This window comes from Dipodomys ordii, unplaced genomic scaffold (genome assembly GCF_000151885.1).
Source record: "Dipodomys ordii isolate 6190 unplaced genomic scaffold, Dord_2.0 Scaffold136, whole genome shotgun sequence".
Classification (NCBI taxonomy): Eukaryota; Metazoa; Chordata; class Mammalia; order Rodentia; family Heteromyidae; genus Dipodomys; species Dipodomys ordii.
In genome coordinates, this window is record NW_012267352.1 from 6,141,639 (window position 1) to 6,164,511 (window position 22,873).

General features: G+C 37.7%; 1 protein-coding gene across 2 annotated transcripts in view; it reads left to right on the plus strand.

Moving 5' to 3' along the window:
- Positions 1-22,873, plus strand: part of Jam2 (junctional adhesion molecule 2) — a 56,801-nt gene that overhangs the window by 16,920 nt on the left and 17,008 nt on the right. For both annotated transcript variants that reach the window (XM_013031052.1, XM_013031053.1), the window contains exons 2-3: positions 15,104-15,169; positions 22,153-22,260. In XM_013031052.1, the coding sequence (XP_012886506.1) occupies positions 15,104-15,169; positions 22,153-22,260 (174 nt within the window). The remainder of the gene's footprint in view (positions 1-15,103; positions 15,170-22,152; positions 22,261-22,873) is intronic.

Sequence of the window (22,873 nt, forward strand, 5' to 3'; positions counted from 1 at the left end):
TGGAGTTGTTTTCCTAATTTCAGCCACACTTTTCTCATTGTTGGCTTACAGAAAAGCCATTGATTTTTGAAGGTTAATTTTATACCCTGCTACTTTGCCAAAGTTTTGAATCAGCTTGAGTAATTTGAGAGTGGAGTCTATGGGAGTCTTTAAATACAAAATCTTGTCATCTGCAAAGAGGGAGAGTTTTACTTCTTCTTTCCCTATTTGGATCCCCTTTATGTTTGCATCTTGTCTTATTGCTGTAGCTAGGCATTCTAATACTAGATTGAAGAGAAGTGGAGAGAGTGGACATCCTTGTCTTGTTTCTGGAAGATTTTTAAGAGTAGACTCCCAATGTTTAGTGTCAAATATACTCATATGTTTATCTTTCCATTACAACTCATATAAAACTCTATTCTGAATAGTAATACAATACACTAAGTATTTTCAGTTTCAAAAATTGACTACTTCAGGTTATTACTTAATCTTATATAGCTCATCCTTTAATCTAGAAAACATAAAGTTGTATACTCTTTTTATTGCTTAATAAAAATGATCTTGAAGTGGTTGTAAAGGGGATTTTGATTTAATAAATCAGTTTATAAGTACAATGCATCTTGGTCAATCCACCCGTCATCTTTCCCAACCCTACTCATACCCTCACATTCCATACTTCTACTTTCACATGTGTACATTGAACATAGTGACTATATTCACATACTTTTCTTCTCTCCGTTCATCTACCACCCTCCTCCTGACAAAGCAGATTTCATTAAAACTCTACTCTTCACATTTGGTTTCATCTCCATAATTAATTTTATTCTTAACATTCAGTAAATGTTAACTATCTTTCCATATTGTTACTTGCACTTGGAGGAAAGAATTCCAGGTTCTCAGTGGATAAATATATTAGAGAAGATGTAAGGAGATGGCTGTGATAGAAATGAAAACAGCTAAAACTAGAAAAAGAGAGTCAGGGATGTGGAAGGGGGGAAGGTGGCATGCTAAAATGACATAGGGTGCTCAGAGTAGCTGTCATCAAGGAAGCGTCCTTAAGTAAAGACTTGAGGTAAGGGAGTTATAGACATCTGAAGGATTAGCCTTTCAGACAAAGGAAGCAACCAGACCTCATTCTGCTTTAGGAGAATAAGGAAGGTCATTGTTCCTGGAGACAAGAGAAGGGAGAGTAGAGAAAAATTCTAAAGGCAATAGGCTAGCCTGCTGTGGGAAAATGGAAAATAGATTCAATGGAATGATGAAAAGACTTCCACGATGCACCTTGACATGTGAAAGGGTCACACTAGCAGATGGGCTGAGATTGGATTCTAGAGGGCAGGATAGAAGCAGAAGGCCAATCCAGGCAAGAGGTACTGGTGCTCAGACCACAGAGGTGACAGCAGAAGTAGGAGGGATGTGGACAGCTTCTGGTTGTGTTCTAAAAGGAGATTGGACAGAGTTTACTGATGAATTGGATTTGGGCAACGATAACAGGGATCATTGCGGATAGCTGCCAAGTTTTCAACCACAACTGAAATAATTGAGCAGCAGCTCATCTGAAGTGGGAAATCAGAGCAGGTTTAGAAGATAAGACTTGGACATAGAATTTGAAGCGTGTTAAACCTTGATGTGCCAAGGTTGAGTACACATTTGTGTCTTTGTCCAGAGTTCAGCAAGGATGTCTAGGCTGGAAATAAATATTTGGGAGTTGTTAGCATCTGACACTTAATATAGGAATCTGGATTATATCTGGGAAGGAAGTGTGGATAGAAGAGTTGACTAAGGACAGGTAGCATGAGGGGAAAATTAGGAAAGTGTGTGCTAAGTGCGTTAAGAAGACTATGTGATGAATTGTGTCAATTAACATAATGATGATAGGCGTTCAAGCTCATAAATTATGTCTGACACACAATGAAACACAGTTGTCACAGTAAAAGGTGGTTAAATCTAAATTCCAGACTTCCTGCTTAAGCAGCTTCTGAAACAAAGACGTCATCTAGTTATTTTTAAACAGGAAAAATGTATAGTCTTAATAATTTATTTTTTGGGGGGTCCGGTCGTGGGTCCTGAGCTCTGGGTCTGGGCGCTGTCCCTCAGCTCTTCAGTTCATGGCTAGTGCTCTACCACTTGAGCCACATCGTCACTTATGGCTTTTTTCTTTTTTTGTTTATGTGGTGCTGAGGAATCGAACCCAGGGCCTCATGCATGCAAGGCAAGCACTCTACCACTGAGCCATTTTCCCAGCCCTTAATAATTTATTTTTGAGGCCCAAAACATTTATTTATAAAAATACAATTTCAAAATCATCAGAGGAAAATAGCTGAAGCACATAGTGAATGAAACCTATAGTTAGATATATGGCAACCCAGGAGCACAGTTCCAACATAATAACTTTGTCAATGGGTTTAGTGAAAAAGGATCACTACCATAGGCAATAATAGAAAATCTGTATTTTTGTAGCTATAGAAATAATTGTGCCTAGAATTTGGTGTAGGCTGGCTAAAACATGTTTCCTATACCTTAGGAATTTCACTTCTAGACATTTACTAATTAGCAAATTGCTACGTATTCATGTACAATTTCCATTCACCACCAAAAGTGATATTAAAGTTATCATTGTAAACATACATATTATAACTTTAGAGCACAATTCTTTATTTTTATAGTCCAGCCTAATATATGATTGCTGTGGAGTCATTTATGAAACATTAAATGTACATTATCACATTGTACAAAAAAAAATAAAAGGCAGAGAGGAAAGGAGGGCCAGAAGCAGGTATTTATTGAGAATCTTCCATGTGTCAGGATCTAGGCTAAGCATTTGTGTGATTTGTTTAATTTATACAACCAGTGAAGGAAGATATTCTGAGATTCATTTTACTTTATTAAGTAACCAAGGCTGTACCTTGGCCCATGTGATATGAATTCAGTGTCGTGTTTCTAACCCAGTGTGGTCTTGTTTCTTCCCTATTAGTTATGACTTTCTGAAGGCAAAGAATGATTGTGAAGAGAGATGGGTGCAATGGCACATGCTTGGAATCACAGTTGAAAGTCTGAGGCAGGAGGATTTCAAGTTTAATGTTAGCCTGGGTTACACTGAGAAACCCTACCTCAAACTAAACGGATTCTATTTTCATGTATAATAAAGACTTGGATCATATTTGTAACAAGCTTATATTTGTTACCCATCAGGACTTCCATAATGCTTTTAATTGGATGTCAGATAATATTTTGTCAAAGAGCTACACTATTGAAAATGGTGGTAGCAGAACACTGCTCAGTTCTCTGTGGATGTGAAGTGAACTCCAACACATCACCAAAAACTGAAGTGCCAAGGCTTGCTGTATAAAATTTCACAATGTCTGGTTGACTTTCATAAATCCATTGAGTCATCCTGATGTTATACTGGATCTCAAGCAGCTGTTGCACCTGAATTCTATCATGACAACTAGACTTTTACATATTATATTTGGACACAAGTAAGCCCTTTCTCACTGCTTTTAATACTCCATCAAATGAGGTTTAAAAATGGGCTCTTATTTTTTTTTCGAATAGCACATACTGAACTCATTTCCTGACTATTCCAGCAGGCAGTGCCCAAAGTCCTGCTGATTTGGATGTGCATGGATATTCATCAAACGATTTCTTTCATCAGTCTGGTTGACTGAGTTCGTGTTTGTATAAGTTCACAGCTGGGTGTATAGGACCAGCTCTGAAATAAGAGAACACCTCAGAGAATATCCTTACCAAAAGATAAGGAAAATGACAGCCCTTAGATTCAGACCACACGGCTCTCAGGGTGTCTAATTCTGATATGTCTTGCCTGACAGATGCAAACTTGACAATAAAGCAATGCCAAGCCATTGTTTCCATGTTTTGTACTTCAAAATAAATAGTGGGTTTTTTTTTCTTTTGGCTTCCTGAAGACTAATCAAAGGAAACATGAAGCAACAATAAGCTGGGATATTCTCCTTGGTTTGCAGAATGTTTCTGTAAGCATTCGTAGTAATAGAATACAATTAATAACACATGTTTGAAATACAAGAGTTGAGATTTTTGACTCATCATCCAGCACATTTGAAAAATAAACTCTATACAAATCTCACATTTGCAGACTTGAAGTTTAGTAGAAGGAAATGTGACATGCTAAGTCATTGTTCCTGTAAAATCTTTTTTGCTTGGTTTTGTTTTTGTATACACAGGGTCTCATGCATGGCAGCCACATGCACTACCCCAGGGGATCTTATAAAACCTTTAGTGTTTTAAAGACTACTACCATTATCAAAGACTACTACCATTATTCTCAAAGACTACTTTTTTAAAAAATCAAAGCTTGGGATTGTCAAATTCAGTAAGTTAAATAGACTCATTAATGAGAAGCTGCCCCTAATTCTATGCTATGGTGGATTAATACTATTCTATGTAAGAAAAATAGACTAAGAATAATCTCAGTTTTGCAAATTTTGTAAAATGTACATACATTGTGAGGTCCTGTCCGCGTGCGTGCCAAACCACTGGGCAATGCCCACTCCAAGGCTGCCTCCACACACTTAAGCTTTGTTAAGGTCACACTTAGTCTCGCTTAATGTGCCCATTCATTACACTTTATCAGTCTACTATTTCAAAGGAAGATGGATACTTCTTTATAATAAGTCTTGCAAAACAAAATTCTCATTTATAATAACCACTTTTGTAAAATGAAAACATTTGAAATACTAAACTGTTACTAATGATTCCCCAAATCGACTCAGTAAGCTGAAAAACAACTTGAGGGTAAAAGAATGTTTACAATAAGATGAAGCATCAATGTGGGGGGTGGTGAAAAGAGGTTAATGGCTAGTCGAGTGTTATTGCTCACATCTGTTGCTTAAGTAACTTTATAAATATCAAATAGTTGTGGAATAACTGTTCTCCTGTCTTCCTACCCAAATAATATCTGTAGAGACTATGTGAATCTGCTTTTAGGACATTTTGTGCAGAGTCTCAGATTCTCAAAGGATATCAGAACCGGAATTGGTGGTTCAAAATCAGATTCTGGAAACTCAGATTCAGGAAATATGTTTCAGCCATTTGCCTAGAGCTCATCTTAATCTTAAGAAGTGATCAAGTATTGACCTAAACATAATATTTTAGCAATTACTAATTTCTACTGAGAAGTATAACTACCCAGTGCTTGTGTTCATTTTAGAGTTTAAGCCTTTAAGAGCCATATCAAAGTGTAGGAATTAGGTAGTTATAATTATCCATTAAAAGACAATGAATAATCTTAGGTTATGTAGTTCTCAAAGACTGATGTGGCATTCCTCCTGAAGAAGTGTGCACACCCTAGACCACCCATGCTTTTGGCAATGACACATGGAATTTTTATTTGTTATCTCTACATCATAATCACAGGTCTGTTTTCTTATTTGACATTTTTAGTAACTTCCTGTCTTTCAGTGTTGCATTGATTTTCTGGCACTTAATCTTAGGAAGAGCCAAGTAGAACATAGGATGATCAACAGTTGGAGCTGGGCAAAGTGACTTACGCCTGAAATTCCCGCTACTTGGGAGGCCTAGGTAGGAGGATGGAGATTCAAAGCCAGCCTGGTGCATTGGGGAGGGCACAGTGAGATCCAGTCTCAAGCAGATGTGGTATACACATGAAGCTGTAGGTAGGAGAACTGAGATCGAAGGTCAGCCCAGGCAGAACATGTGAGACCTTATCAGAAAAACAAAGCCAAAAGGGCTGGAGGTGTGCGTCAAGTCTGAATAGGAAGAGCAACACCATATGAGTTCAAGCCCAGTACTTCCAGGAAAGATAAAATAAAATAAAAGAATCAAAAGAGTAGTAAACAACAGCGGCTCCATTGAGCATGTCATTTGTAATAGCATCATTTTGGAAGATGACATTTCTTCATTTTGTGTTGCAAGTCTGTTGGATGTGACTGGAGCTTATCTACATAGAATACAGATAATGTGACAGGGAAACAAATTATGTTTGGCTAAGATTGTTACCTGAAGGGCATAAAAGAAAGATTATAGAACCATAAAATGGCTTCTCTCCCGGTGAGAAATTCAGTCACCCATGGTTTTCTTATGCACATGTCCACCATTAAACACATGAAGATATGCCAAATAATGCTTCCTTGGAAGGTTTTAGAATTTATATTACTTTGAGAAGTCAGCTTGTATTCTCAATGGAATACCCTGAAGGTTTTTTTGAATACCCAATGCATTTAACGCCTATGAAAACTTAAACAGTAGTTTTTCTTGTATTCATATTGTTAAAGACATAAAAAGGGGGGAATTATGCAACTTTTGTCCAGTATGTAATAAATACATTCTATATATAATATAGTATATATTATGTTATCATATGTAATATATAATAAATCTATTAAATTCGTTTGTAATGTTAATATCCATTAATGCTGTCATTGTAAGCAATTTGTAATATACTTTCTGAATATCTTTCAGAAAGTTGATAGTGTATATGAAGCCATTCACAATGACTAGGTTATATGATATTTGATGCATTTTTTTACAATGCCTTTTGTTTGAGGCATACTAATTAGACAAACATCTTGATTCAATTATTACATCTGTCAACTAAGAATATTAAAGGACAGATACATATCTTGCCTAGAAGTTAAGTTCTTAAGGAGAATTTTATTCATATTCAGAATCACCCCTACCCTTGAATTGTTTAGATTTTGTTGGTGTTTGTTGGTCATGGGGCTTGAACACAAGGCCTGGGTGCTATCCCTGAGCTCTTTCCCTTAAGTATAGCACTCTACCACTTTAATCACAGCACCAGTTCTAGTTTTCTGGTGGGTAATTGGAGATGAGAGTCTCATGGACTTTTCTTTCTCTTTGTACTTAAGTATGGCTCCTCTTCTCTGAAAACAGAATTTGGATGTCTCATTAAGAGGAAGGTTTAAATCAAGAAAAAAAAGAACTTCGGGGAAGGGAGGGAGGGAGGGGATGGTAGGGGGAAAACAATGGAGGGGCTAACAATGTTCAAGAGGAAGTGTATTCATTACCTCACTCATGTAACTGTAACCCTCTGTATAGTATCTTTACAATAAAAAATTTAAAAAAAAAAGAGGAAGGTTTAGAATGTCTAGTTTGAGAGACCAAAGGGTTTCTGTAGTCTATCGATGTCTGTTCCTCTCTTCTTCTTCCCTAACCCAATGATTTACCATAGGTGAATGATTGGGAATAGATGACTATATACATCTATCTTCTGATTCCCACATCATTGGGTTACTTTCTATCCATATAGTTATCCATATAAATTCTGGGCATTGTTATTATTTAATTGGCAACCCTGAGTAACTATACTTTCAGTATAAAAGAACCACATACCTTTTATAGTTTTAAAAGTTTATGACATAATTTATATAGATTGATTCATTGACTAGATACAGTACTGGGTATTAAAACCAGGGCCTTGTATTTAGCTGAGTGCTCTATCATTTGAGCTAGGCCCATAATTTTTAGAACTTTATTTTATACATGACATTATCTGTACTATACTGTGTGTGTGTGTGTGTGTGTGTGTGTGTGTTGGTGTTGGTCTGGGTCTTGAACTCAGGGTCTGAACAGTGTCCCTGAGCTTCTTTTTTTCAGAGCTAGTACTCTACCACTTGAGCCATAGCTCCATTTCCTGCTTTTTGGTAGTTCATTGGAGATAAGAGTCTCATGAACTGTCCTGCTTGGCCTGGCTTTGAACCATGATCCTCAGATCTCAGCCTCCTGAGTAGTGAGCATTACAGACTTGAGTCACCAGCACTGGGCTGTGATATCCTTTTGAAATTTAAGAAACTGTGTAACATTTTGATTTTTTCCTAATCATATTTTCAATTAAAATTGTTAATCAAAAATTAATGGTCATTAAAAATTTCATAACAGTACTTTAATTCTTAAAGTTGGGTGAAAAGGAACACAAAAGTTTTCATTTGACTAAAATTTATTTGACTTGGAATTGTTAGCAACTATGGAAATAATCATCTCTCATCTCATCTTAGGAGCTTCTGCCAGGGATCTTGGAGCATGTCCATAAGTTTCACAGATGTTTCATAGCTAACTTTAAAACAATTGTAGACCTAACCATTGGGCCTACATAGCATTGTTTTATTTCTCTATTTAATTTATTCTGGAAAAAAAAGTGAAGAAAAAAATGATGTAATAAAGCAGCCAACAGACACTTCCTAACATTTGTTAGTGAAATGTTGGTATGAAGTCCAACATTTTTGTTCTCATGAAAATGTTGGTACAAGTTTTTGAAAAGTGAATTTAAAGGCTAGAAAGCCTGAAACAAGGTAAACTTTAAAATGAATTTTTTGAAGTCCTTGAGTTTGAACTAGGAAAATTAAAAATTAGAGAATAATTTAAAAAATAAGCTTCAGAACTGTCTGTGGAAATAAATAATTTTATTGAATTTACAAGTAATCCTTAAAGTAAATAGACTAGAGGGAAGCAAGGGTACTAGAAAGAGAACATGCTTGTGATCATTTGGGTAAATGCCCAAAAGTGGGATTGCTGCATCATAGGGGAGCTCTATGTGGAGTTTTTGAGGAACCTCCATACTGCTTTCCTCAAAAGATGCCACATAGAGCTCCCCTATGACCCAGCAATCCCACTTTTGGGCATTTACCCAAATGATCACAAATAAGACCACACTAAAGCTACCAGCACAACTATGTTTATTGCAGATTATTTACCATAGCTAAGATATGGAACCAACCCAGATGCCCCTCAGTAGATGAATGGATCAAGAAAATATGGTATATATACCATGGAATTCTATGCCTCCATCAGAAAGAATGACATTGCCCCATTTGTTAGGACATGGAAAAACTTGGAAAAAATTATATTAAGTGAAGTAAGCCAGGCCCAAAGAAACATAGGTCCCATGGTTTCCCTTATTTGTAATATCTAGTATATGTATGAGACAAGCAGAAAAAGTCAGATAAGATGATGTTAAGCGAAATAAGACCTCAGATGGGACACAAGTAGTTTTTCCTTTCTTGCTATTGTTTCTAATGTATTTATAAGGTACCATGTGATTTTTTTTGTTGCTTTGTATGTCCCTCCCCCACAGTTTAACCTCTGTTTCACTGTATTTGATGTTGGTATAATTTGGGGAGGGGAAGGGAAAAAACAAATTGTTTAAATAGGGATACAGCTTGATCCATTGCAACAATGAAATATACAAGACGCTATGTCAAAAAATGAACTTTACAATTTAGGCGGGGGGGGGGGACAGTAGGGGGGAAAGTGTACTTGAGGAGGTGGGAGGGAAGGGTTGGTGGGGGAAAAACAAAGGAGGAGGCAACAATGCATGATAGGAAATGTACTCATTCGGGGCTGGGAAGATGGCTCAATGGTAGAGCACTTGCCTTGCATGCTTGAGGCCCTGGGTTCGATTCTTCAGCACCACATAAGAAAAATGAAAAAAGCCGGAAGTGGCGCTGTGGTTCAAGTGGTAAAGCTCTAGCCTTGAGTTGAAGAGCTGAGGGACAGCGCCCAGGCCCAGAGTTCAGGCCCCACAACCGGACCCCCCCCAAAGAAAAAAAAAGAAATGTACTCATTACCTTGCTCGTGTAATTGTAACCCCTCTGTACAGTATTATCACAATAAAAAATTAAAAAAAGAAAGAGAACATGCTTAAAGGTTCAAAGACAAATATTCAGTTAGCAAGAAACATGATCTGTTTATTAATTTATTAAAACACATCTTCACTACTTAGTATATATCTAAAGAAAATGATATCAGTATATAAAAGAGACCACTTTCGTATCTACATTGCAGCACTATTCCCAATAGCCAGGGAATGGAGACAATCTAAGCATCCGTCAACTGATGGTTGGATAAAGAAAATGTTGTCCAGGGACATCCAGAAAAAAATGGGAATCCTGTCATTTGCAGTATTATGGATAGATAGCATTATTTTAAATGATAAAATGATAAAAGTAAATCAAAAACAGAAAGACAAGAGCTGTATGATCTCAATCACATGTAGAATCTCGATCTCTTAGAAATTGTGAGTAGAATGGTAGTTACCAGAAGCTGGGGAGACCAGGAGGGTGAAAGAGATTGGAGAAATGTTGATCATTGGGTATCAAGTCAAAGTCAGATAGGAACAAGAACATGTAGTGTTCTATTGCATAGCAGAATGACTATATGTAATAATATACCACACGCACCTTTTTATGCGGCGTAAGGCCAGCTTGGGGAAAAAAATTGTAATACTACATCTCAACCAATAAAACTGGGCAGAGGCAGAGGCTGTAGCTTGCTGGTAGAGCATAAACAAGGCTGTAGGTCCAGTCTCCAATTTTGCAGAATCAACCAGTAAAGTTGGCCATGGTAGGACACATTTCTCATCTATGTGGGGAAGATAAATAGGGTGCTTGTGATCCAGGTCATGGGCATGAATATGAAACTCCATTACAAAACAAGAAGGATTGAGGGGTATGGTTCAAGCAGTAGAGTGCCAGCCTAGCAAACATAAAACCTGAGTTTATATGCCAATACTGCCAACAAAAGAAAAGACAGAAGAAAGAGAGAGGAGATTGAAAAGAAGTGGTATGTTTGCTCTGATATAGATATTATATAATATTATACATGTATTAAAACATTGTATCGTATCACATTAACATGTACAATTGTTAAGGTGTTTTGGTTTTGGTTGGTCATGGGGCCCTGTCCCTCAGCTCTTCAGCTCAAGGCTAGTGCTCTACCACTTGAGCCACAGCGCCATTTCCAGTCTTTTCTGCTTATATGGTGCTGAGGAATTGAACCCAGGGCTTCATGCATGCAAGGCAAGCACTCTACCACTGAGCCACCTTCCCAACCCCAACTGTTATGATTTTATGAGTTATTTAAAAGATGCAAGTAAAAAAGGCTAACTTCCATTATGATTCCTATTATTATTGTTCACCTTCATCACTATGCCATAATATTTAGTATCTAGAACACTATTCTTTCTGTTCAAAGATACACATGTAGTAGGTTCACTTGAGCCAAGGAGTTGAGACCAGCCTAGAAACATAGTGAGATTCTATGGCAAAAAAATGAAGATAATATGCATTTCTATATATGCACATATATGTATATATGATCATTTTAAATAGTTATTCAATTATTTATATAAAATATGCAATTACAATATAAAAGGTATATTTTATATAGCTAATACCTATATAAATTATATATATGTAGTAAAAACTCATCAAATAAAATGTATATGAAATTTACAAGGGAATAAATAAAATTCCCAAAGTAAAGTTCTGTGTTATTTTCCACAGAACTTTTAGTAGTTTTTGAAAAATGTACAGATATTTCATGCCAGACATTGCTGGCTCATACCTGTCATCCAAGCTACTCAGGAGGCTGAGATCTGGGGATGATGGCTTGAATGCAGCCAGGGCAGACAGTCCTTAAGACTCTTATCGCTCATGAATTTCCAAAACATCAGAAGTGGAGCTGTAGTGCAAGTGGTAGAGCACTGATATTGAGAAAAAATTTAAGAACTAGGGACAGCACTCGTTCCCTAAATTCAAGACCCAGGATTGGTGCCCGCCCTCCCCTCCCCCCAAACAGGAAAAATGTACAGATATTTCTACAAAGTTGTTTTAGCAAGGTAGTTTTTTTTTTAGTAAGATATTTGCACAAAGTAAGTTTATAAAGAAGACAACTATATTTGAGGAAAAAGTATACTTTCCCAGACTTTTGAGACATTTTCTCAACTTCAGATTATATTGAAGTGTTCCTCAAATGAGAGCAGCCAGAACCTCTGAAGAAAATAAACATTGTCAGCAGGCAATTCAGTATTTGAAAAGTTCAAAGATGGAGGGGACAAAGATTACATCTTCTTATTCTCTCCAGATTCCCCTCTATTCATTTCCAGGGGGCACAAGTCTTTAATGTTTTGTCTAGTTAAGTGTGTTAAAATACTTAAAAACAATCATAAGAATTGTCAGTCATAATTAGAGCTTCTGTAAGGGGGAACTAGTTTATACATTGTCAAAAGGTGAGACATTCCCACCCCCAAAAGTATCCTTAGAAAATTTTACAAAATAATAGCTCAGAAGGATAACCATTGACAAATTTCCAGAGATTTTTGTCATTAAACAGAGAATAACACAAGAAGAATATACATGGTCCTATCTTTCCCTCAGCACATTTTTTTTAGGATTCTGACTTGGTTGCCTTACTTTTTACTCTTCTTCTTCTCTCTAAAGATCCAGACTCTGCCTTTGAATGCTAGAAAATATAACTAGAGGAGGAAAGAAATGGGAAAGACTGGCACACAGGCAGTAGGGATGGGAGTTTCAAAGCAAGCTGGGAAGAAAAAGATAAAGAATTGACATTTGAAAAGATCTATAGAAAAGGGAGCTGGGTGATGGTGGCTCAAGTCTGTTATCTTACTCTTAAGGCTGAGATTTGGAGAGTTGAAGTTCAAAACAGAAAAATCCACAAGACTCCATCTCTAATTAACTAGCAAAGTGCCAGAGCGGAGGCATGGCCTCAAGTGGTAGACCACACAATGTATGGAAAAGGAGGAAAAGGGTATTGTAAAGAAGACTTGACGCCTTCATGGTCCTTGAAATGTAGTAGCAAATGAGTTACTTTGAAATTACAGTTTGATAGCCCTGACTCATCTCTTAAGACTGAGCCCCAGGGGACCACTGCCTTACACAGATGGATTTGCAGCTGTCAATCATTTGCAGCTCTCAATCACAAAGAGCATGGCACCAGAGTTACCCACTTCCCTCTGAAGACATCTGCAGTTTAAAGATACAGAACGTGAATTGTTAGCCAGCGGAGCTAGACCTATGAGTCCTGTAGAATTTTCAGAGTTTTTCTCTCACAGCTAGATTTGCTATCCAGGCTTCTAAAGGAGACAGAAAGAAAAAGAGAACATTTTTCTGGAGTCTGACAGGTTCCTTAGGAAGTCTAATTTATGTACTGGTGCCCTATAAAAGAATAGGTCAAAGAAAAGATGCCACCTCACATGAAAGAGTTCACCCATTCCCAGAAGTATAACAGCTACCTTTTATAGTTACGAAAAATTTAAATTTATGGTTCTTTTCTAAAGAGCTGTTGATTTGTTTCTGGACTTGCTACTTCAAGCAAATCTAATTTTAAGTCTGGAGTAGTGGTTCTCAAGCAGCATTGGTGTCTGTTCTCCACCCTTAAGGCACATCTGTTTGGAATGTCTGAAGAGCATTTCAGTTGTTAGGACTTGGGGCTAGGTAGTGCCACATCATGTGGTGGGTAAGAACCAAGGATGAAGCAGGGAACAGCTTCCTACAAGAATGACCCAAGCCGGGGCTGGGAAGGTGGCTCAGTGGTAGAGCGCTTGCCTTGCAAGCCAGAGGCCCTGGATTCGATTCCTCAGCACCACATAAGCAAAAAGAAAAAAGCGGGAAGTGGCGCTGTGGCTCAAGTGGTAGAGCGCTAGCCTTGAGCTGAAGAGCTGAGGGACAGAGCCCAGGCCCGGAGTTCAGGCCCCATGACCGGACCCAAAAAAAAAGAATGACCCAAGCCTGTGGTGGTCTGGGGCTTCCCCCTCTGTGATCTCCATACTGATCCCTAATCACAGCCTTGTCATAGTCAGTGCTTTGCTTTTATTGTAACCAATCTCCCAGATTATGCTATCTTTCAGAGATCAAAGGAAATGTCTACTTAGCATCTTCATGAATCAACATGCATTCCTTGACAAAGTCCAGCTTGGAGAAAAAAAAAGGTGGATAAAAATGGTACCATATGCCAGGCACCAGTGGCTTATGCCTGTTATCCTAGCTACTCAGGAGGCTAAGATCTGAGGATTGTGGTTTAATTCCAGCCTGGGCAGGAAAGTCTGTGAGACTGTTATCTCTAATTAAACATCAAAAAGCTGGAAGGAGAGCTGTGGCTCAAGTGGTAGAGTGCTAGCCTTGAATATGAAAGCTCAGGGACAGTGCTGAGGACCTGCGGCACAAATAAAATGGTATCCCAAGTTGGATGTTGGTAGTTCATGGCAATAATCCTAGCTACTTAGGAGACAGATCTGAAAATCATGGTTCAAATCCCAGCCTTGGCAGCAAATCCAAAAGATTCATATCTATAAATAAACAGCAAAAGGCCAGAAATTGAGATGTGGTTCAAGTGATAGAGTGCTAGCCTAAAGCAAGAAAGCTGTGTAAGAGCTCAAAGCCCTGAGTGCAAGCCACAGTCTAACAACACGTGCGCATGTGCACGCACGCGCGCACACACACACACACACACACACACACACACACAATGACCTATTTTACATAATCCTTAGGCCAACTAATGAGTTAAGATTTACAAAGGTTTAGGGATACCACAACACCTACTTGCTTAATAAATGTTAGTTCTCATTGTTCATCCTTTTTTCAATAGCCTGCTAAGATTATTTTGAAATTGATTTTCTCTCTCTGGCAGCACATATATTTTGGTCATTATTTGTTTTCTTAAATATTTGCCCAAGCTATCACAGTTTTAATTTTTTTATTTTTCTAATGTCTGGTTTTCAGTATCTGCATCTTCTCCTTGAAGCTAAAAGCACTCATCAGATTAGAAGAGGAAAAGAGATAGAGGATAAATATTTGAAGACGTGGTACCAGGCAAAAATCTAGCTTTCAGTCTGTGGATGAGAGGGGATGTATCATGGCAGTAACTAGGATTTTGGCACAAGTGACCATGCAGTTTGTGATGCCTTTCCCTGTGATGTGATTTATAGAAATGTGACAAAATTTGGAAGCAAGCTATGGAGTTCATCCCTATCCATGAACTTGCAGTGCGTGTAGGAAAAGGAGAAAGAGATACCCAGGAGAAAGGGAGACTTACAACTTTGACTTCAGAAGAGAGATTAGAATTTAGGACATGAAGTTTGACATCCAGGACTTCTAGTTTGGGGAAAGTATAGAGGCCAAAATTATTATACAGAAAATAAAAGTGACATGTATAGGGTTATTTGGTTTTTTTTTAATTTGATGCCTTAAAATTAATGTGTAAAATTATGTGAGATTATAATCAAATGTATACCAATTTTTTTAGCTATTGCATTCTATTCAAGCATTTGAAAATGTACCATTTGAATTATCTGTCTCTTTTAATGTTTCAGATCATAAGGCATATGGATTATCTGCCCCCAAAGACAATCAAGTAGTCACAGCAATAGAGTACCAAGGTATAGTATCTTTCAGATTTTTATGAGCTGTGTTGTTTACATACCTCACAAGGATAATGCATCTGATATTGTTTTTCTATTGGTTAGGACCTCTGCCCTACCCCACATGAGTTCTCTTGCCAGAAATGCTTCATAGTGTTCTTACCTTCAAAGGGAAACCTCCTCAGTGGAGATTTTGGACAATTAATGAAAAAAGAATGGACATAGGTTTCCTATTACATAAATTACCAGCAAGAAGGACAATCAAATTTTTGAAAAAGAAACATAGATCTTTTAGAGTTTCTACCCAGTTAGAGGTAGCCAGTGGAAATCAGTACCTTAAAACCTACCCTATAAATTTTAAGATAGTATTAATATAGACTCTTTTAAGTTAGCTTGTTCTTAATTATTGCAACATTATTTTTTTTGCGATACTGAGATTTGAACTCAGGGCCTCTACCTTGCTAAACAGGTACTCTGCCGCTCAGACACACGTCAGCTTCTTTCTTACTTTTTTTCTTTTTCTTTCTTGGTTCGGGGATTTTGGAAGTGATCTTTAAAAAATATTGTTTTTATAAAGGTAATGTACAGGGGGGTTACTGTTACATACATCAGGTAAAGAGTAAATTTCATTTTGTACAATGTCATCCCTTCCCTCACTGTCTTCCAGGTTTTTTCTCCTGCAGTGATTTTTTTTTTTTTTTGGTCATGGGCCTTGAACTCTCGGCCTGACCGCTGTCCCTCAGCTCTTCCGGTTTTCTGAGTGGTTTATTGGAGATAAGAGTCTTATAGACTTTCCTGCCCAGACTAGCTTTGATCCTTAATCCTCAGATCTCAGCCTCCTGAGTAGCTAGCATTACAAGCATGAGCCACCAGCGCCCGGCTGTAGCATTGACTAGTTGTAAAAGTGGGGATTCATTTTTGACATGTCTATTTATGGATATAATGCATCTTGGTTTGTTACCCCTTCAAATCTCTTTTTGGGCCTCTGCATTTACCCACTCCCTCCCACTACTACCCACATCCCAGTCTAGACCTGGCTCAACTTTCTGATTGCTTTTTGTTACACCACCTGTTAATTGTTCAAAGTGATTTTACTATGCTACCTCATACCTGCAAATACCATGTTTTAGATAGATTGATCATACATGGATATGATGACACATATATTTGCAGCTTCCACATACAAGAGAGAAGGTGTGACCTAAACCTAGTTTATATTGCTTGATATGGTTTAATTTTTTTAGGTTCATACATTTCCCTGAAATGTACTCTACCACTGGAGCATGTTTTTGTTTTTATTTGGTATAGTAGTTTAGTGGGGACGAGAGTCTCACAGATTTTCCTGCCTGGCCTGGCTTGGAATGGTGACCCTCAGATCTCAGCCTCCTAAATAAGCTAGAATTACAGGCGTGTGCCACCAGCTCTCCATGTTGTTTTAATTTGCATTTTCTTTATTTAGAGATGCAATTCATTTCTTATTATCTATAGGTTCATTTTGACTTTCGTGGTCAAAACTGCATAACAAATCCAGGAGTAAGGCAGACTTTCTGCATAAGGAAGAATAAAGATTTAGGGGTTGTATGGTGATCATTCTGGCAGCCATCTTAGATCCAACTAGCTTTTCCACAACCCCACATGGAGAGGAACTTTTGGGTCTACACATATCCGACTTTTAAAGATAACCAAGATTAAAGTGGGGCAGAAATTCAGGTAGGACACCCAGATTATGACAAGATTAGGGAAAGGTAAGAATGTCACAGACAATTTCTTAGGTTAATTGGATCTTTTTAAGGGCTAACACATTACACAAACTAATAAGACACCTTTTCTTGTGGGCTAGTTTCAAATGAGGGGAAGAGGAAGTGAATGATTGGGAATAATTTGGACCATGGAGAACCTATGAATGAGATAAGAAACCAAGAGGGTGAACTGAAAAGCCCAAAGAATGATCACAGGGGAAAGAAAACGTGGTGTAAGATGTCCCTCAGGGACACACGAACTGAAGTTCACTCTTCCTCACCATCCTCTCCCCTGCCCCTTCCTCCTCCGCTTCCTAATCACTTACTTACCTCCAGGTTCCTGTGTCTGGGTTCACCTGACTGTGGTAAACATACATCTCTACCCTAATTGCCATGATATCTGAATTAGTACATAACAATTATTTTCTCTAATCATTTACTGTTTTAAGAAAATCACTGAAGCAAAATGTATATAACTGTAAAATCCATCCTTTATAAAGGACAAATCCATCTACAGGTGTGGCTCAAGTGATAGGGTAGCAGCCTGGCAAGCATGAGACTCTGAGCTCAAACCCCAGTAGTGACAATAAATATATAAAGTTATTCTAAAAATTAATTAATAATAAAATAAACAGTCAACTCAACAACTTTTGGTGCATGTGCCACCTCTGGTTCCAGAATATTCCATCACTCCAAAATGAAACCCAGTGCCCATTTATATTACTTTTTAATGCATGTTTTATTTTTAACATAGAAAATCCTTCCATGATTTATTAAATGTTAGTCTCAGGAATGGCTGTGCAGGTCACTGTAGTTCAGTAGTACAGACCATGCTAAGCATGTCTGACATTCTTAGTTTAATACCTATTACCTCCCTCCCCCCAAAAACTCACTCTTACTCTGGAATAATTACTTTTAATTTTTTTTCTTACTTTACCTCTGCTCTATTAAATTAATAATATCATAATTCTATTTTATATGCACTCAGTTATGCCAATGCAACTCTCCATGAAACTAGATTTCTATCTTAAGACTCCTATATTTAGTTTTGGTCTATTTTATACAGCAACTTAAGTCTATAATAATTTGTGATTTACATATACCTGTGTGTGCATTCCAGCTCATTATTTTTTTTTCTCTTCTTTCTCTGATGTAATTGAATTCCTGCTTTGCAGGGATTCTGTTCTGTATCATTTCCCATGGAGGTGCCAGAAGCTGAATGAGACAGAAATCAGGGCAGCTTTCCCAGGAACATAAATTATAGGACTAGCCTCTTGCAGTGTCCAGCTCTGAAAGCTGTTAATCAGTTTAGTAGCAAGCATTTTCTTAAATGATTATCTTCTCTTGATCTAAATGAAACAGATGTTTGGCAATAAAATGATCACTTTAATAGAAAACCTTGTCACATATTTCTTTTTTCATATCTTTGTGTTGAGCAAAATAAGATTTATGTTGATGCTGTTTTTTTGCTTTCTGAAACAGAGGTAACATTTTTAGTTCTGGTTTGAGTAATTTAAAGGGAAATTTGTAGGCAAAATATGGTGGTTTATGCTTGTAATCCTAGCTCCTTGTAAGGCACTGACTAGAGATTTGTGATTCCAGAAGGGACTAAGCAAAAATATAGTAAGATTCTGTTGCATGCCTGTGATCCCACTCACAGAAGAAGCAAATATAGGAGGATCACTGTTCAGGTCATCCTAGGCAGAAACACAAGCAGCTTTCTAAAAAAATAACTAAAGCAAACTGGTGGCTCATACCTGCAATCATAGCTACTTGAGAGGCTGAGATTTGATGATGGAGGTTTAAAGCCAGCCCCAAGCAGGAAAGGCCATGCGTCTCTTATCTCCCAATTAACTACCAAAAAAACTAGAAGTGAAGCTGTGGCTCAAGTGGTAAAGCACTAGACATAAGCAAATGGAGCTAAAGGACAGTGCCCAGGATTTGAGTTTATGCAAGAAAATAATAATAACTGAAGTGAAAAGGAATGAGGGTGTGACTCAAGTAACATAGTGTCTGCCAATTCAAACCCCATACCTGAATTCAATGTTGTCACTTGACCCCATCACCAAAAAAAGTGAATTTGTCATTGGATAAAGTATGGGCTTAAAACATATAGATGCAAAGAAGTTTGAGACTGCAACTAAAGGAAAGTTAGTTCTCATGGATTCAAATAATAATTACCAATCCGGAGCACATACTATGTGCAAGGTACAACACCCACCAGCTACATAAACCATTATCTCATCTTTTATCATTTTATTGATGTAGATGTAAAGTTCTGAAAAAACTTAAGTAATTTTCTCATATCACATACCTTGTCTGTGGTAGAGCTATTACTCAAAAGTCTATGAATTACTATATTATATTTCAGTAGCCCTGAAGCTAGATACAAAAAATTATGCTGGCCATAAGTTTTGATTTTGACCATAGAGAGAAAGTTTCCCTCAGATGTTGACCTCATGATTCTATTCTTTTTACTGTCTACTTGTTTCCTAGGATTGCCACAATATCCCGTGAAACATGTGGCTTAAAATAGCAGTTTTTCAGAGTCTTTCACAGTTGTGTAGTCTGGTCATTCAAGATCAAACTGTTGGCACCCTAGGAGCTAGACAGTGACTGTCTCTTGCTCATGACAAAGCCTATCTGTATTCTAAATCTGTGATCAAATGCCACCTTCTAAAGTGAACTTGGACCACCTTGTTTATAAAAATGACATCTGATGATATCGACATATCCAGTACTATCAGACCTCCCAAACCTCCTGCACTGTCCTCTCCTAGATCTCCATAGCATTCATCACCTTCTGATGTATCACAGAATTCACATTATAAGTTGGACTTTGATGTTGCTTGTTTGCCTACTTCCTACAGAGCAGGGTGTCTGACCTTGTTCTGTTCACTGATGCAGCTTAGGAACAATGCTGGACACACACAGTATGCTCACTAGACTTTGGACAAACTGGATAAACTACTTCTCTCCATATTGCACAGTCAGTGAGAGAGGCTGGAGTGAATTAAGAAAACCACTGGTCACATTTTAAAACTATAATTTCTTTCTTTTATTGTTATTAAATATTGGTACAAAGGGGATACAATTCCATAAATCAGGTTAGGAGGACAATGCTTCTTGGTTAATGTCACCCCTTCCTTCATTCTAGTCTATTCCCCTCTTTTCCTCCCTACCATCCCTTCCTTCAAGTTAGGTAGTTCATTTTTTTACATAATGTACATTGACTATAATGATTACATTTGTTCACCCTTCCTCCCTCCATGCCTGCGCCACCCTCTAAGCTATAATTTCCATACAGATTTTTCCACAGGGCAGTGAAGACAGAAATCAGGAAGAATTCACTAACACATGTGTGTGTGTGTGTGTGTGTGTGTGTGTGTAGTTAAATATACAAAACAATGTGATGGAATATAAAATAGTTTCTAAGATGTGGGAGTAAGACATGGAAAGTAGATGAGTAATGAGTGTGGGTGTGTACTTAATTGTTGGAAAACTCAACAAAATACGGGAAGGAAACCTATCTAAAACTCAAGACTCCGGAAGATCACCACCCATTCTCCTTAATCAACAGAACAGTGCTGTTTCCTCAGACAGGTCCCTTAGCACACATTTGTCCTTGTATTTTGTTTTAAACATCTCTGTGAAACTCTATCTCTCTGGGGTGTAAAACTTGCTTGAAAATCTTTAAGCCTCTTGAAAGCAATTTTTTCCCTAACTTCTCTTTGCTCTGCTATGTTTTCCTTTACCTTTTATTCTATTTCTCTATTTCTAATAACATGACTGTAACACAAGGATCACACACAGAAATAATCACATGCTAGATTATAATATTTATACATTGGTTATAGACTTTCTGCTTGCATCCATGTGTGTATTTTTTCAATAAAATGGGAAATATTTTTAAATGTAGTGAATTTGCTTAGCCTCAAAATCTTAGGTATGGAAAGAACTTTAATTTGTGTTCTGATTAGGGATACTGTGCTTTTGTAGGTCAAACCACTATCCTTGTGAAATCACATCTTAGAAAAATGACATTGACATTCTAGATGCCTGTTTGAAACATACTTCAAGTCTGTTTACAATTGGAGGGCTCTATTTGGTAACATAAAACAGTGTGCAAACTACAACTGGTTTCCCTCTCTTCAATCATCTTGCTTGGACAGCCAAAAGAAGTGGCTACTTGGAGGTTCCTGGAATTCTTTAATGTTGCAGCTGCAGTAAGTTGGCTGCCTTAAAGTGAACTTAACAACACTGTGATAAAGTTCATGCCAAGATAAATCTTCTCATAGTTGATCCTTTTGTTGTTGTTGGTGGTGGTTGTGGGGCTTGAACTCTGGGCCTGGGTGGTGTCCCTCAGTTCTTCAGCTGAAGGCTAGAGCTCTACCACTTGAGCCACAGTGCTACTTCCCGTCCTCTGGTGGTTTATTGTCGCTAGCCTCACTGACCTTCCTGCCTGAGCTGGCTTTGAACTGTGACCCTCAGATCTCAGCAGGCGCCCGGCTCATAGTTGATCTTGATTGAGGCATTTTGCAGTAAAGAATCAACTCATTAAAGGACAACTTGAGGCTTATATTAAAGTATTTGTAGAGTCCATTAATAAAGGATCTCAATGAGAATGTAGCCAGTTGGAGGAGGGTTGGGGTTCCCCAGCATTTCCAGGTCTGAACTAAATGCCTTTCCAAGGCAGGAGGTCTGAAGCATCCTCTTCATACCTCCATCCTGACACTTATCAATGTTGGACTCAAATGACATTATCTTACTTGCCTCTTCTACTAAGCTGTAGACTTCGTGAACACAGAAACAGGGAATAATAAGATAGCTAATCATAGATGCTGTTGGTAGGGATTTAATTATATGTAAGCTTGTGTGCTTGCATATATTATTGCATTTGAAAACTTACAACAACTCCGTAAGTCATGATCCCATTTTACTGCAGAGAGGGGAACTCAGGCTCAATAGCTATACTCTAACCTCAGGCCTCTTCCTCTTAGCTTCCTAAGTAGCTAGGACTACATGTGTGACCCACCATGGCTTACCTACATAATTATTATATGAATGAGATATAATGCTTCTAATTTTACCTTTGGGCAAAGATAGCATGATACTTGATTATGTACTTTATGAATGGATGGATGGATGGATGGATGGGTGGATGGATGGAAATGTAAAAGAGTAAGAAAGTATACAAACAACTCAGTAAAATATAAATTCACAGTGACAACCAGAAGTTAGTTTTTTTTTTTTTATTCCTAGAGGTTATTTTAGCCTGTAAAAGCCCAAAGAAGACCATGTCATCGAGATTAGAGTGGAAGAAACTGGGGCGGAGTGTCTCCTTTGTCTACTACCAGCAGACTTTCCAAGGTAAGAAAAAGCTGTAGGCTTGATGAGCCCAGAGCAAGAGAAAACAAAGTACAACCAGATTCCTTTGATTTACAAATGAAAACAGGACATGCCAGATTACTGAAAATGTGTTTTTCTAAGTGTGAGATGAAGCCTACAGTGCTAGACCTAAAACACAGAAGCTATAGGAAAATTCTTTTCAATCCCTGGACCTTGATTTCTAAGCTTAGTTTCAGAGGATACAAAATTTGGTCTTTCTGGCTCAGCAGATTAAACTTTTGTGAGAAGGTAAACATGTAATGATGTGGGTTTGGTGTGCAGGGTCATCGCTCAGTACTAAATGCCTTCACCTATTTCTTCATCTCCCTCCAGGGAGTTAGGATTTACAGTCAATTATACTGGCCGTACTTTTTATTTATTATACATTTCTTTCTGGGCTGTCCTTTAAGGTTATGGATTCAAATAGGAAAATGCTTGGAGTTCATAGAACACAAAGTATGCCCTCTGATTCTTATCTGTCAAGACTGTTGGCTACAAAGTACTGACTTCATTTGAATTTTCTGTAGTTGCCAGGGTTGACACCTGCATATTACATAAAACCATGTTTTAATTTCATACATATTTCTGTGAAAAA